Source organism: Streptopelia decaocto (assembly GCF_964273445.1).
Source record: "Streptopelia decaocto genome assembly, chromosome: 7".
NCBI classification, from domain to species: Eukaryota; Metazoa; Chordata; class Aves; order Columbiformes; family Columbidae; genus Streptopelia; species Streptopelia decaocto.
This window is the reverse complement of record NC_138661.1, coordinates 53,136,416-53,153,043: the sequence shown is the minus strand read 5'-3', so window position 1 is coordinate 53,153,043 and position 16,628 is coordinate 53,136,416. Positions and strand designations below refer to the sequence as shown.

General features: G+C 43.9%; 1 protein-coding gene across 3 annotated transcripts in view; it reads left to right on the top strand.

Moving 5' to 3' along the window:
• OSBPL5 (oxysterol binding protein like 5) overlaps positions 1-16,510 on the top strand; it is a 183,650-nt gene extending 167,140 nt beyond the window's left edge. For all 3 annotated transcript variants that reach the window (XM_082058624.1, XM_082058626.1, XM_082058625.1), the window contains exons 13-22: positions 194-290; positions 1,229-1,327; positions 2,575-2,672; positions 4,688-4,777; positions 8,481-8,617; positions 11,328-11,513; positions 12,053-12,191; positions 13,301-13,418; positions 14,066-14,168; positions 15,179-16,510. In XM_082058624.1, coding sequence (XP_081914750.1) covers positions 194-290; positions 1,229-1,327; positions 2,575-2,672; positions 4,688-4,777; positions 8,481-8,617; positions 11,328-11,513; positions 12,053-12,191; positions 13,301-13,418; positions 14,066-14,168; positions 15,179-15,314 — 1,203 coding nt within the window. In that variant the 3' untranslated portion in view covers positions 15,315-16,510. The remainder of the gene's footprint in view (positions 1-193; positions 291-1,228; positions 1,328-2,574; positions 2,673-4,687; positions 4,778-8,480; positions 8,618-11,327; positions 11,514-12,052; positions 12,192-13,300; positions 13,419-14,065; positions 14,169-15,178) is intronic.
• Positions 16,511-16,628: the final 118 nt, after the last annotated feature.

The following is a 16,628-nucleotide window of genomic DNA, read 5'->3' as shown; positions in this document are numbered from 1 at the left end:
TATAATGTTCCCTCCTTTAGCACCGAGGTTAATGGTACGGTTGGGGCTGAGAGGTCTCTGCTCAGTCCTGTGGCCCCCGTGTTGCCATTCCCCTGGGGCAGGTGTAACACCGTGTGGGGCTGCGTGTGCACCCACTGCTCTGCTCAGCCTGTACACACCACTGCATGTGACCTGTGCCTGTTTCTTCTTCTAGGTCTCCCATCATCCGCCAGTGTCAGCTTTTCATGTCAGCAATAGGAAGGACGGATTCTGCATTACGGGGAGCATTCTGGCTAGATCCAAGTTTTACGGTAAGGCATTAAGCCTGGGCATCTTTCGGGTAACATTGTGGTGTTGGTTTTGGTTTGGTTTTCAGTCACTCCTGAGTGTGTTGAGAGTTAATAACAAATAAATGCTTAAGACATCTACCAGCAGGACACCCTAATTCCTTGTCTTGGCTCTCCTGGGTTTTCCCCATTTCCACCAGTTCAGTGGGAAATCATACTGATGTTAAAAAAAAAAAAATCGGATAGAAAAATGGAGAGTTTTTAAAACCTGGTTTTCAGAAAGCAAAGGTTCCTAAGAATGTATGGGCAGTTGTTTGTCAGACCACTTTGCATATGCTCACCGATGAGCCATTTTATAGCTATGTGATCATCCAACTGACTTTTGCAAAAGTCTCTGTGTAAATGTAACCATTTATTTAGCTCCCAGATTTCTGAGAGTTGAATCTTTCTGGGATATTTTAATTGCAATGCAGACAGCTCAACTGCAGGCTCTGAAACAGTGTTGCTGTTGGAAATCCTTAAGACAAACACCTCTGAAGTAAGATCGTCTGGTAAATATATTTGCTGAAACACTTGTAAATAGTCATTGCTGTCCTTCTGGCAATTTTATTTGTTATTTGGGATCATATACAATCAGAAAAGTTGTGAGAGCAGAAGGACCTGAAAATCTCCTAAGCATTGGAACTGCTTTCTGCATTCCACTGATGACTCATTTAATCTACTGCTCTTTCTGCAACGGGAGCTAAATGCCAGAGCAAATATGAGCCATACACCAGACTTCATTAGAACTGACTGCCTCCAACAGTAAATGATTTGCAGGGGTCCTGAGTTATTGTATCTCTTCTTTTATTAGTGACCTAGATTTAAATGGAAGTGTTTTTCTAAAGTAGGACAAGTGACCAAGTATAACATGCGTTTTCTTTATATATATATATATATATATTTGTTCTTTTAAATTCTAGGTAACTCACTTTCTGCACTCTTGGATGGGAAAGCAAAGCTTACGTTTCTAAACAGGGGGGAAGAGTATATAATTACTATGCCATACGCCCACTGTAAAGGTACGTTGTGACTGTTCAAATAGGAAGCAAACAGAATAATGTAATGGTATGTTACTGGCTGACTTTTCACCAGCTCTCTTCTCCCCTCTGGGATACTGGGCGGCGCAGGGCTGGTAATTCCAGGGAGCTGTTGCTCCACACATGAGTCATGGCGCTCAGCAGAAGACGGGTAATCCTCACTGAAGTCTTTTCGATTTGTCTGTGCAGAGCTGGGGACAGAATTAGGCCCATCTAAGTTAATTTTAACACTGTGTAGAGACAAAAAATATTGCATACATGCACGGCAGATAAAGTGAAGATGGAAAGAATAAGAGTACATTTCTTCGCTTCTGAGGATAAAAAGTTTTTCTAATGTTAACACTGAAATTGTGTAATATATTTTCTGATTTTTCGAGACTAAAGGAAATTCCTGACTTCTGATTCCTTTGTTACTCTAATCATTATATTCCTCAGTGTATGAGCTGCCTCAGTGAGGCTACTACCTGTTATGATGTGGCTTTGCTCTGTTGAGCTGAATGTGCCCTGAGGCCAGGGATGGCTGCTGATTCACTCTTGTAACTTTGCATTTCTCGGTAGGATGGGAAGCCTGCGTGCCATTTCAACCACAGTGATAAAATCACTCCTGCAGCAGTTTGATCCAATTTTGTTTTTTCCATATTTTTTGTTTTGGCATGTTGACCTCTAAGTTAATATTTGTGGAGGGTCTAGCTACCTGGAAACAGTAGCTTCTGTAAATTATGCTGTGAACTATTCCTGTGCATAAATATTTCTCTTGTCAATATTTCTTGTTCTGCAAATGACCTTTTCAGAAAATGGTAAGCATGTGTAAAAGAGAATCCCTTACATGACTGCTAGTCTCCCATATTCTGCTGCATCCCGTTGCAGCTCCTCTCTGCCCCATCCACCTTGTGAGGAGCAACCGAGGCTGTCTAAGCACCAGTATAAATGAGATTGCTGAGCAGTCTTCCTTATTTTCCCTTTCCCACTTTCAGCTTGCCACAGAGGCACTATCAGAATCTCTGAGTCAAGCTGTTTCCTAACTGGTGTAATAAGCGGGGAATAGGGACTCAGGGGAGGATTCTTCATGCTTATAGTAAAGAGTCATTTTCAAGAAACTTTGGTTTCTGTCTTTTCAGAACTCTAAGCCAAGCAGCGAATTTCACAGCATTTCAGTGAGAGCCAGTTTGAGTTGAGAAAGCAGATTACTTCCAGTGGGGCCTCTCTTAAGTCTCTTTTTTCCATTTCAGGACTTTTATATGGTACCATGACAATGGAGCTTGGAGGAAAAGTTACCATCGACTGTGAGAAAACTAACCACAGGGCAGAACTGGAATTCAAGCTAAAGGTAAGAGACATCGTGGCCCCCATTTTGAATGAGTCTCAGGCTTGCCCCTGTGCTCCAGGCAAGGTTTGACCATACACACTAGAACATTTATGTACCAGCAACATATGCATGTATGACGGGGTGGCCTACCCAGAGAGGAGGCATCACCCTGCAGTCAGTTTTTCCTAGTGCAACTCGATTTGAAGCCAGGAAGCCTGAGTTTTACACATGACTTGTTCACTGCCAGCCAGCTGAATGTTTGGCAATGACAGCGTAGCTTCTGTTCAGAAAAGTACAATTATTTTTGCTTGCAAAATACAGCGAGGTGTACAAGCTACTTTGAGCCAAGTTAGAATGTGGATCTTCAGTGTACGTCTCCAGTAGTCATCATACATGTACTCTTACCTTGCAGGTGTTAAAATGAACTGTACCTTGTGTTTCTTAAGGCTACAGGATCTTGCTTTGGTGGTAGGATAAGAGCCCATTTTCAGGCAGATAATTTTGAGTGGCTATCACACTGATGAGCTGCACTGTCGTTGCCTTGTACTGACTTGTTCATGTAGCTATTCCCTCCCCTAGAAAGCCTGGTGATACAGATTTATGGTATGCAGATAAAATTGAGACATCTTAGAGCATTCTTGTAGTTACATGTGTTAGAATTTGGGAGGGAAGGTGATGACCTGTAACTTTTCTTGGACAGTTAACTTGGTTTTTAAGGAGCATCCATTTCTCATCTGTTCCAACGAACTTGCCTGAGCATAAAATAAAGGATGGAGAACTGAGAGCCTGCAGGACTTCAGAGTTTCAGCCTTAGCTAACATAAACGTGAGAGATTACTGGAGTTAGGGGAGTCTTTTTCAGACTGTGTTTTTCTGGGAACAGTAATAATTTTCTGTCTTTATTTGCCCTTACAAAGTGAACTGTTGCTCCATGTCTTTCCTTGACATTTGCATACACTTCTCTTTAAAACCTCTTCTTCGTGTAGGCATGATGTGCTGTGTCAAGGCCAATGGAGTATTTCCCTGACTTCAGTCAGTGTCATCTCAAACCTACAAACACTTCAGAGCTTAAAATGCAGCCCCTTCTTTTCTGTCTTGTAAACAATATGCTTAGTCCAAACATGACTCAGAAAGTTCCCTGGGACATAATTACATGTTCTGCTTTGGATATTTTTTAGGCACCTTTCTTAGTAGAATTGTGAGAAATTAAAGATAAACCCCGTAACTTTGTTATTAATTCGGATACATACCAATTATCTACTGGATTGCATACACTGATTCTTGAGATACTTGTGATTTCTTTTTCCATGGATATTGTGGGAAATTTAGGTTTATATTGTTATTAAGAAAAAAAAAAGTTCCTCTGCATGAATGTTATTGGAAAGTAGCTGCCTAAATATCTGAAGAAATGTGTGGTATGAATGGAAGAGCTGGTCACTCTATCACTGCTGTTTCCTGTGTTGGGCAGGCAGGAGGTGAGGGGAATTTTCCTTTGTTCTGAGACTCTTTTCCTTCACTCTGGAAATACCCTTTTTCTTCTTTTGTTTGCTGCTGCTGAGAGCTTCTTCACACTGGAGACTTCATGCAGATGCAGCCAGCAGCAGTGCCACACTGTTCTTGCTGCGCCATAAGCAGGAAAAATCACCAGTTGTGTTAGTGCTGCTCCTTTCCTTTGGACAAGGCTGCAAGTATAAGGCTGCAAACTGCAATGTGATTCTGAACAATGGGAAGGACTTGCCCACATACACTTATCCTGATGTCTAGCTGACAATAACTGTATTTGCAATGAAGACAAGGCACCTGAAGGCTTATCTCCCTTCCTGCAGCTCTTACACTGATTTTTGTATTGCAGACAAAAGGAGGAGGGCACAGTGCTAGACAGTAAAATTTGTTTTAGAATTCATTCTGCCTTTCCCCAGAAATAGTGGAAATCAAGGAGATTGCACTTTCCTTCCCTCCTGCTACATCACCACATTTGGCTTTCTCCCAATTCTCACTGGACTGATCGTGTTTTCTATTTCTTTTCTCCCCTGACAGCCTTTCTTCGGTGGCAGCGCAAGCATTAATCAAATCTCTGGGAAGATTAAATCAGGAGAAGAAGTGTTAGCAAGTCTCAGTGGACACTGGGTAATGTGCGATAATCGAAGCTGCTGACAGTCGGAGTGCGGGTGGCAGCGGGTGCGTGGGAGGACGGGCAGCCCTTGGCAGGCCCCGTGGCGGGCGGGGGCTGTGGGGGCCCTGTCCTGCCTCCTCCCGCCGTCCCCAGGGAGTGCAGGCGAGCAGAGCTTTCCGGGCCACAGCTCTCAAGGTCATTCACACTTCTGTAGTCCCATCCACCCGCAGAGCGAGTAACGCTTGCACGCCCAGAGCCTGGGCCAAAGCTGGGACCAGTGAGGTGTGTTTCTATCAAAGCCAGTATCACTATTTAGGGTCCCAGGTTTGTGACAAGCACTGATGGAAGGAGACATAGTATGTTTTACGTGTGATTGTGACAATCATGAGGCTTCCTTTTGTCTTGTGTTTAATACTTCCCCAGCTACAGCAACATCAGGGAAGAACTTCACAAGGTTTAAAATTCATTATTTTTACAGCAAATGGTTATGATAGATGGTTATTCGTCTGTTCATGAGATGAAGGACGAAGAGACAGATTCTGTGGGCGTCTATCTGTATGGGCAGCTCAGAATAGTCAGCAGAGCAGGTAGCACCTTTGCACACCTACTACCCACAAGTGAATCACTCCAAGGTATCCTTGAGCCAAAATCCAGCAAGAATAAAGTTGCACATTGAAGGATGTAGACTAGAGTTTACTACTACACTACACTACACTTGGTGCCCCCAGCCCCACCCCTCCGGGGTTCAACACCGAACACCTCCCGCAGTCTCAGCGCCGCTCTGCGGGACTCGAACCCTGGGCTCAAGCGATCCGACAGGCTCTGCCTCCCTGCACAGCTGGGACAACAGGCGCACGCCACCTAATGAAATTTAACCTAATGAAATTTAACAAGGGCAAGTGTAGAGTCCTGCACCTGGGCAGGAACAACCCCAGGTTCCAGTATAGGTTGGGAGATTACATATTAGAGAGCAGTGTAGGGGAAAGGGACCTGGGGGTCCTGGTGGACAACAGGATGACCATGAGCCAGCACTGTGCCCTTGTGGCCAGGAAGGCCAATGGCATCCTGGGGTGTATTAGAAGGGGGGTGGTTAGTAGATCGAGAGAGGTCCTCCTTCCCCTCTACTCCGCCCTGGTGAGACCACACCTGGAATATTGTGTCCAGTTCTGGGCCCCTCAGTTCAAGAAGGACAGGGAACTGCTGGAGAGGGTCCAGCGTAGGGCAACCAAGATGATTAAGGGAGTGGAGCACCTCCCTTATGAAGAAAGGCTGAGGGAGCTGGGTCTCTTTAGTTTGGAGAAGAGGAGACTAAGGGGGGACCTTATTAATGTTTATAAATATATAAAGGGTGAGTGCCATGGGGATGGAGCCAGGCTCTTCTCTGTGGCAAACAATGATAGGACAAGGGGTAATGGGATCAAGCTGGAACACAAGAGGTTCCACTTAAATTTGAGAAAAAACTTCTTCTCAGTGAGGGTGACAGAGCACTGGAACAGGCTGCCCAGGGAAGTGGTGGAGTCTCCTTCTCTGGAGACATTCAAAACCCGCCTGGACATGTTCCTGTGCGACCTCACCTAGGTGTTCCTGCTCCAGCAGGGGGATTGGACTAGATGATCTTTTGAGGTCCCTTCCAATCCCAAACATACTGTGATACTGTGATAGAGTTTTGGTTGGGAACTCCTGATAACTGAGGCAAAGGCAGTGAGCCCTGGCTTTGGGCTGCATACTTAGTTATTTATGTCAGCTACATTTAGGCATCTACATCTTCATTATAGTTTAGCTATGCTCCCTTTCCAGTCCACATAAATTGTCATTCCTGAGACAAGATTTTTCTCATTCTAAAGGAGGTATTTAGAGTAGATCAGATGAAATGTGCTTGGATAAAGCTCATTCTATAGTAAGGCCCTAACCCCAGTGTAGGCTTTGGTATTGGACTCATCCACTCAGGCAATCTGTCTCTTTACATAAAAAGCTAATGACTATTTGGAAATGGGGAGATTTGCCTATTCTAGGTGTATACAAGGAGATTTGGTCCCTGTGCCTGGGTGGCTTTTCCATTCTGAGCCCCCTTTCCTGCAGGATGAGCCTTGGCACTTGTGGGTTGTGATGGAGTGTGGAGTACCTTGTCTGTGGTGGGTCCTGCAAACACCATCCATGAGAACACGTAATCTGGCTCCCCTGGGGCAATGAGCCACATGGTTGTGTGCTGCTCAGCTTCCACCCTTCTGTGTTTGGTTTTTATCAGCCTGAAAATAATTTATTCCTCCCTTGTTCTTTGTGCTGGTTGTTTGTGGTGCACAAAATTAGAATGATGTAGAAAAGAAGTTTAATGGCTTTGAAAGGGTGGCTCCATAAGCTGCTGTTTGCAGTTGCATGCTGTGAATAGAGTAGCTGCTGTGCAGCATTAGGGACGTTGTTTGTTCTCCGCCCTCCCTGCTGAGAGTATTAGCCTGCTCTCCTGTTCTCTGCACACTTTTCTCTGGCACCGTCCAGTTTCCTGACAGAAACCCTTGCAGCTGAGAGGCTAATTCTCTGCCTCAGGACCTGAAAACCCACCTGAATAAAGAAGGGAAGAAAATGCTTTTTAGCCCCAGATGAAAGCAGCAGTTGAGAGCCTGTATATATGCCCCTTAGAGATGCACGTAGTGATGTCTGGTAATGTCTGCCTGCCTCCTCCTATCCACAGCTGGGGGAGTCTTGGGGACCTGAGATCTGTCCTAGAACTGGCACCTCAGGACATGCAGAGGAAGTCCTGAGGGAGACTTCAGGGAGGGACGAAAGTCCCTCAGGGTTGAAGGAGTTTCACAGCTGAAGATGTGGGAGATGGACTTTGAGAAGTGCATCAAGGGACTGGACCGTGGCAGGGGGACAAATGCAGCAGCAAATTAGGCAGTGACAGGCAAAGCCTATAGCCATGACTTAAAAAGGTTTGAGTGATACTCGTCCCATGTCCAGGCAGCTGAATGGCCCAGTGCTTATGCTGTTCAGCAGCTGTAATTGTCTGATTCATCCCACTTGCAGTCAGCATCGTGCTGTTCACTATGCACCCTGTAAACTACCCTGCCTGGCTCCATGACATTGCTGCATCTGGGAGGCAGCTTAATAATATTGTCTAGCCAGCCTCAGATTAGAGAAGTGCTGCTTTAATAGTTGCCAGGTAAATTGGCAAGGAATAAGGATTGAAGACTCCTGGCATTTTGAAGTGCTAAATTAAATTCAGGAGCAAAAACCTGGCTAAACTGAAAAAAACCAACCCATGTGTAAGAGTATCTCAGCTTTAGCTGTCCTTTCTAGAGAGGATGGTATTTCAGTAGGCCCTGCATGAGATTTCAGCATTGAGGAATAGAAGAAAGGCTGGAAGAGGAACTAGGGATCTTATTTATGTGTGCTGGGTGGTACTTGGGAGGAACAGTAGGGAAAGAAGAGCATCTTAGGGCTTCTGTGAGTACGCTTGACAACACTAACAGAAGGGACTGGGTCCCTTTCTAGTTCTTCTCTGATTAATCCAGCCAGTGTTTCCAGGAATGTCTCTCTTCATTAGTTTTAGAAACTTTCAGGAAGTGTTCAGTGAGATTTAATGGGATAGAGGAGAAAAGAAGCCTTCTAACCAAGCACCATCCCCAGTCATCACCCAGAAGCAGCTTCCCTTTGTCAGGATTATTTTCTGCCTTGTACTTCTGATTGTCTTTAACTTTTTCACTTAATTTTCCGTGTCAGGATGGGGAAGTGCATATAAATGAGTTGAAAAACGGGAACGCAGAAATGTTCTGGAATCCGACCAGTGAAGTACGAAGGCAGAGACTGAAGCGCCATATTGTGCTGTTTGAGGAGCAGACAGACTTTGAGTCGGAGAGGTAAGGAGCTCTGAGAACGCCTCGCTGCTGCTTCCCCACTTGAAGCAGGGCTCTCATCAGAAGGCTCCAATTCCACAGTACAGTCCTGGAAAGGTAGTGACCTGCTTTGCCTGTACATATTACCCAGCCATTTACCTGTTTTTTTCTAGTCTATTAACTCTGGAGTATTTCCATGAAGTATAGCTCTGAATTAGCCAGGAGGCTGGGCTGAGAAATTGTGGAAGCTGTATTTTATCTGCTAAAATAACAGCTGTCTCTGAACTCCAGACATCTTGAACAGAGTCTCTGTAACTGGTGGAACATTTTATGAAAGCACAAGATGTCAGTCTGAGGTTGGATGTCTTGTTAAGAAGGGTTATTTCAACCACAGGATCATAAATTAGGTGCAGGAATCAAGTGGAAAGTCCTGGCATGGGCAGAGCAGTAGTTTGAACCACATAACAGGATTTTATGAGGGAATGTAATTAAACAGAAGTTTAAACCTGTCTCATAATCTCAGCTGAGATCTCCAGTGAAGTCTGCACCAGTGTTTTTAGGGTAATCTAGATTACCTACAAATATTGTCCTGGCACACAATTTATCGTCCTAGCACACAACTTAGGAAATGGAAGGAATTTGACTTCCTGATGCAGTGAGCATCCCTGAGCCAGTTCTTGAGCAAGAACAGTTGCAGCAACATCATGTGATGCTGGCTTCAAACCAACTACTCCGACCATCTCAGCAATATGCTTTGCCAATACCAGCTAACATCCCGAACCAGCACATGCAATTTGCTGCCTACATTACATTGGCCACTTCCCTGTGGGCATGTAATTTTGATGTTGCATCACATCACACCAAGATTCTCCTTCTTATGAAAAAAGAAAGGGAGTGCACAAATATAAAAATACATGAACATTTAGTTTGTTCTGGACTACAGTGGGTGTTATGGGCAACAAAATCTGTATTTGTAACTTACTCGTCGTCACAGAGCAGAGCAGATGGCATCACATTTCTCTGATATTCTTCTGAAGAAGATTCTTTTAGAGAAGAGAAATCTCAGTCTTGCAGACAAAGAATCTGACTCCCTTTGCTACATCAGAGATTGATAATGATACATGCAGCCAGGGAAAAGAGGCAAAAGGAAAAATTCTAGAGATTCCTAACAGACATTCCACCGAGCTCCTTATAATGCTGACGATCGCATGAATAAATTACCATCTCATCCAGGTTATGTTCTATCTGAATTGCATAGTCTTTCCTGCCGTGCTGAAAATTGTTTATTTTCACGAACGCTGGAGAGTCTCTGAAGCTCATACCATTATGCAGCTCACCATGGAGGGTCTCTTCCTCTGACACATGGAGCTCTTGATGGAATAATTTGCCCTTGTCAAACAATTTTGTGTGTGTCTCTCTGAGGTTCCTGGAATTAGAGGACTCTCTTTACACCACTGCATTCCTTAGAACTGACTCTTTACGCCACCACAGTATTTTTTCAGGACGTTATTTTCACTCCTCCCTCCCCTGCCCCCATCACTTTGAGTTTGAATTGAGTTTCCTTCCTTTGTTTCTGGGAGAAAAGATTAATACACAGGAAGATGGGAGGGACGTGTCAAATGTCAGGAAAGTGTTCCTCTGGTAATTATCAAAGAGGCTGATTTTTTAGAAGTGTTGTGTCAATATATGGTGACAGAAATATAAAGAAAGCATCAGTATCCCTTTTAAATTAAGAGCTTCACAGCAAGCTCCAAATTAAATGCAGTAATGTATTCATCTTCTAAATGAAGGACTGGTGTTTTTTGGAGCTAGGAATACTAGAACTGCCTGTATCTCCAGTGCCTATTCTAAGTGCTAAACCACTCGGTAATGTTTTGGGAGGGCTAGCTGCTAATCTCAGAACTATTTCCAATCCGAAATGAAGATTAGAGTGCTCTGATTAGAGGAAGTGTGGAGAGGGAAATCACAGCTTGGCTATAGTTAAAAATAAATAAATAAATAAATAAATAAATAAATAAATAAATAAATAAATTTATTTTTCTCTTGTAAAAGGCAGATCCTCTCCTCCGGGCAGAGACTCAATGAGATATCATATGAAAGATCACATATCTTTTGGCATCTGACAACAAGTGCAAGTGAATGCTTATGTTCATGCTTACCATTTGTGAGCACAAGTGCAGATCCATTTCTTGCAGATTGAAGCAGCTTTCTACAGATCTGGTTGCTAATCCTATGTATAAGTAAAACACTGCATGTGCAGCTGCAAGCTGTGCACATGAATTCATTTTCCAGTGCTTCTAAACTCTAAATATAAAGCCTTTGTTTCAGGGATAGACATTAACACAAAGGCTCCTAAATATAAATGATTGAAAGGGCAAGGAAGATAACAGATTCTCCATTACACATCAGTCACCTCTAAAAAGGCCGCTGACCTCAATGAGCATAACTATGTTATAACTCCCACAGACAGCTCTGAAGATTTTGCTGAGTATTGTAGGTGATGTTATCGAAGGGAAAGTTCCCCTGTTGTTCAGTGGATCGTTGTATACAGCATCCAGTGGTGCCATGCTCATAATGTTCCTTTAATTTACAAGCCAAAACTGAGGCTGAGCAGTCCTGTTACAGTTCTTCTGGAGTATCAAGAGAGCAGAAAAGTGTCTGCTCCAACATTCAAGTTGGCAAGATACATTGTCAGTTTTAAGGTGGTTTCTCTTGCTTCCCTGTTTATTTCTAGGCTTTGGCAGCACGTTACCAGTGCAATAAACAAAGGAGATCAACACAAGGCGACGCAGGAAAAATTTGTGCTGGAAGAGGAGCAGAGGAATGCCGCCCGGGAGCGGAGGGAGAACGGCACAGAATGGAAACCGCTGCTCTTCAGGCACGACGCCGCAACTAACGAGTGGCGCTACAAATACGAGGAGTGAGTGTTGCGCCTGGGGGGTTACGAGCAGGCCTCGCTGCTTGAGTCCCCCGGGATGCAAGCTAAGTTGCAGACCCATAATTTGAGTCCTGCCTTTCCCCAAACTGTGCCCTGGGCTTCTTCTTTCTGAGCTCCATCTCATTATTAGAATACATATTGCTGATGCTATTTGGGAATAGCTGGAAAAGGGGGCTTGGCAGTGGAAAATCTGCTGTGCCATTGGTGGAAATCCCTATTGGTGCAGTGAAGCGTGGAATCATTTTGCAGACTTTTTTTTACACTTTGCGAGCAGAGTTGACAACTGCGCTCTCCTCCCCTGGCAAGAAGGGTGAAGCCTGTGGAGACTGAACTCCCCCTATTTATTGCTAGGAAATGTGAACATAAGAGAAAGTATCTGTTACTCCTCACACTGCATCTGCAGAAACTCTTGTTCGTGTCAGGAGTGAATGCCCTGATGAATGTGGAATTGGTGCATTGCTTTTAACACACCTGGTGGTATTCTTGCTTTTCTAATGCTTTTTTTCCTTTGGTCTCAAAAGTTTAAGACCTTGGGATCCTTTGAACGACATTGCCCAATTTGAGAAGGATGGAATACTTCAGACCATGGAAAGACACTTATCCACAAGGATGTCAAACCACAAAACAACATGCGTAAACAATCAAATTACACGGCACAAGGTAAAAAGCCTGCTTTGGGGAATATAATATTCTTTAAGACTGTTTAGATACAGAGCCTTTTTCTGCAGCATTTTCATGTAAGCATGGCATAGGCTGAAAGGTTTGTTTTGGGTAAATACAGCTCATGACTCTAGACCTGCAGTGTTATACCATCATTAGCTGCAAATCATTGTAATTCTTGGTTGACATATCCTATCTGTTTTGGTATTTTTCTTCCACTCAGTGTTGGTGACAGTGACTCTTATAATGGGTTTTGCACGACTGAGGTGAACTTTACTGTTTGGTGTTTCCAAAGCAGAAAACTTCCCATAGTGAGGGTGTGAGCAAGGTTTTGGAGTACACAACTGAGATCCTGCAACTTCAATTTTGGTCTTTGCCATCTGCCTTTACTACTTACTTCCTCTTAGACAAGACAAGAAACCTTCCTCCATCCTCTCCCTTAAACAGGGATGATACTTTCTTATTTCATTGCATTTATCTTTGAAGTAATATATGTCATTCAGAAAATGCTTTGTAAATGTAGAACTGCTGAACTAGCTAGATATAACCTGTATTACACTGAGGAACTCGTATCTTATTATGAACATAGACTTTTCTAATACCCCGAATCTGAACGTCTCTGGACATGTTTGGTTTACCCATTCAAGAGGTAGGGAGAAACTTTCCAAAGTGCATCAAGAAGTTAGGTGTAAAAGTTCTGTGATGTTTAAATGTTCCCAGCACCTTCTGAGGAATCTTCCCCAGGAAATTTTATTCTAAATTTTTCTTCTTTTCATTCTTTCTCTTATGTATCTGGTTGGTGGGTATGCAACTCAGCAAAAAAAACTACAAGATTCTTCACTAATATGCGTCAGTTAAAGCTACAACAAGAATAACTTGGATGGGTGTCTTAAGGATGTTATTTGAGGAAATGCTTCTGTACGGGGCATGTGTGTAATATCCTTAACTGGCTGCCAGGGGTCCAACTACCAGGAGTTGCTGAGAAAGCAATCAAACTTCACAATCTCACAGATACTCCCCAGCACCACAGGTTATTTTGCTTAAAGTCAAACACAAGAGTCTTCAATTTGACTGTTGACTGAGTCTTTTTTAATCCCTGTTTTATTCAGAGGTCTGCCAAAGACTGCAGGCGCCGCAAAACCAGCGATCAGCCGTCTAACCACAGCCAGAACACAGAGAGCAGCTGTTCAACGCCTGAGTCGGTGCAGGAGCTCTCAGATGATGATGGCAAGTATTTGGGTATCACTGGGTCAGGCTTTAATGTTCTTCCCTTGGTACCTTATTCCTTGAGCCAGCCCTGGGACATTTTGTAGCCCAGTTAATGTCGTAGGCCCATACCCCACAGGCAAACACAGAGAATGTTTTGCTTTTCTGTTCTGTGTACATACTTTTTCTGCCTTATGCTATTCATGCCAACAAGGGCTTCTTAACTCCTGGCACAAACATGTTGGAAAAATACACTGAAGTTCCAATCAACAGAGAGGAGCCAGGCTTCATTTCTCATTCCATTTTCTCTGCCTTTGTTGGTGGTGACCTTGAATATTTCAGAGATGAGGACAGGTGTGAGCACTCCATTCCCCTGCCCTCAGCTGAGAAGAATGCTGCAAAAATTGTTTACTGAGAGCCAAGAAGGAGCCCCAGGCCACTATCACAGGACTTGTTCCATTGACCTGTGTCTTTGGGGTGGAAGAGTATGTCCCCGGTCTCCTTCTCCCCAGGTTTCCTTCTCCCCAGGTTTCCTCCTGTAAATGTTCCCTCTGGCTGTGACAATTTGATCACAGCCAGCCACTTGCTGGGTGAACCTAGTTTGTGTTTCATCACCATCACCAGAGACAGTGATGCAAAATACAGTGTCCTTCAATATTTTGCTGTAGGGTTTGAAAGCCTGTGCGCTCAGTGCGGAAAAGAGATGAATCACCTGAAGGAAATTCATTCAGCCGTCTTATCCTTACAGAGAGCCCAACAGGACATACACAGGTAACCATTTTCTCTCATCAGATGAATCATCCTAATAAGCTAAAAATAACCTGTGGCCTTTGGAGCGTCCTTATCACCTGCAGGGCTGCCGTTAACCACTGTTTCAATAAGCACCCTATTAACACGCCTATTAACACACCGGAAGGACAAAGCCACTCCCTCCTTGAAACAGTAAAGAAATCTCTTTCTCTTAAGACTGTCTTTATGGGACAATAAAGCATCACCTCAGCGTGTTAAGCTGTCTCTTGGCACTCCTAACTGCAAAACAGCTGCAGAAGTTGGGAAGGGCTCAGCCAGATCCTGGCTATACATAAATCTCTGCTAGGCAAGAAGGTGTTCGGGTTTCCCTTCTTAGCAAGCATGGTATGAATTTGCTCTGGTTGCTGCAGAGATGCAGGCATGTGGTCTCAAAACTGGGCTCCATGAGTGCAAAGCACTAAATTCCCGCTTTTTGTATAAAATGCTATTTGCTGTTTGAGGAAAGTAGTGAGCACACCTGTGTAACATAGTGCTAGCAAAGGGCTTTGCACCACAGACTCTTGTGGGGACGGCAGGGGAAGTATTAATTGCTACATCTGCTGCAGTGAGTCCTGCAGGCTTCAGTGGGGTGGGATCACTTGGGGCCCTCCATTTCTGGGTGTTGGAGCCATTGGTGATAAGGCTTTAGCTTTTCTATGCTGCTTTGGGGGTGTCCAGGGCAAGTTCTTGTATTTGGGAATGTTATGGCATAGGTTTGTGAGTGGGTGCTGGATGAAGAGATTTCTTGGGGTTTGTGCCCTTAAACCTTGTTATGCCAACCAGCACGCTCTGCCCAATCCAGTGTCTGCCAGGAGTGCTTCTCTTTCTGTTCAAAAGCGGGGAGGTGAAGTCTGCAGGGCACAGTGCTGTACCCATGGGGGTGTCTCTGAAGTGTGGGGATCCCTCCCTGTGAGGAAGCTCTGGGTACGCGCACACGTGTGAATGCACACCACCCTGTGACACCCAAATAAACATGCTGCTTTCTTTTCCAGAAACCTCAGTGCTCTGAACAAAAAGTCCTTCCACAGGAAGGTCTCTTCTGAAAGCTTCCTCCTGGACTCTCGCTGTTGGTTTCTCCTCTGCATCTTTCTTACGTGTCAACTATTCATTAATTATGTCTTCAAATAAAATCACTACGTTTGGCAGCAATAATGATTACTGGCTGCAGGAGGGGGGCCACTCACGCAAGGAGCCCAGCGAGGCACCAAAGCACTTTAGAACCAACGCGGCAGAGGTGGAATAAAGTCGAAAAAGGAGGTTTAAAAGGGACCTAGGAACCTGCAAAACGTTGTTCCTGCAGATTATGTCATTTTTGCCTTTTACATGTACATCTTCAAGGACCTCTTAACCTGTACGGGCCTTAATGCTGAAGCCAAATGTAGCTTTAATTGTGCAATTTGTTTTCTGTGTCTTGTCATTTTCTGATGCAATTAATAATTAGCAGTATTGATACCCCCAAAATGGTAAACTCCCCAGCATTTTGGGAAGGTCATGCCGGCCTGGTTCATAGCTCTATGAGTGAGGGAATGCAGTTGGGGAGCTTTAAAGAACTGATGTCCACGGTGCCTATCCGGCTGCATTTAATTATGGGAGGGAGCATACTTGGTGCAGAAATTCCACCCCCCGGGATATTAAGTCATGATCTGTTTTGTCAGCGCACACACAGAATGGGACCTCAGGATGTGTTTTATTTTCCATTCCATGGGAACTGTAAATATGCACAATTTCCTAGAGCCATTCCTCTTTAGGAAAGGGGAAGTATTCAGTGAAAGCTCCTCGTTTGGTTACGGAGCTGACTGGTGTCCTGGGCCCATCAAGTGTAACCTCAGACACGCCTTGTTCGTAAAACCTGGTCACTTATTATTGTTGTTATTATTTGCTATATGGCTGTTTTATAAAGTCACACACTAGCATTGTAGAGAGGAATCCACTGCTCCAGGATAGGTGATGACGGGAGTGACATAGGTGTACAAGTGTTTGGTTGTAGGCACATTTATTGTCAAAGGTCAGGAAGGAGGAAGGTTTTGCCACTGCATTGTTCAACTCTGTTAATAGTCTTCCTATTTTACACCATTTTTTAAAGATTTGCAATATTTTCTGTAGACTGCGGACAAAACTAAGCCTTTCTTTTCTGGCCTGAAGTAGTTCCAAGTGGTAAGTACTGCTATATATACAGCCTTAAAATACTTAGTGGTGGTGCCAGTCTGGACTATCTTTCAATGTAAATGTTTCCAAATTTTTAAGTACATTCCTCGTCATATTCCCCAATTAGGGGAAACCTGTTTGTGCTTGATATGTTGAAATAAAACTACACACAACTTTCAGTAGCAGTGTATCTGAGAAATTATTTGTGTGTTTGAACTTGGTTTTGTGTTTTGTAGCATTTTACATGTAAATAACTCTTCGGCCATGCTTTTTAGAGGAAAAGCTACAAAAGCTACA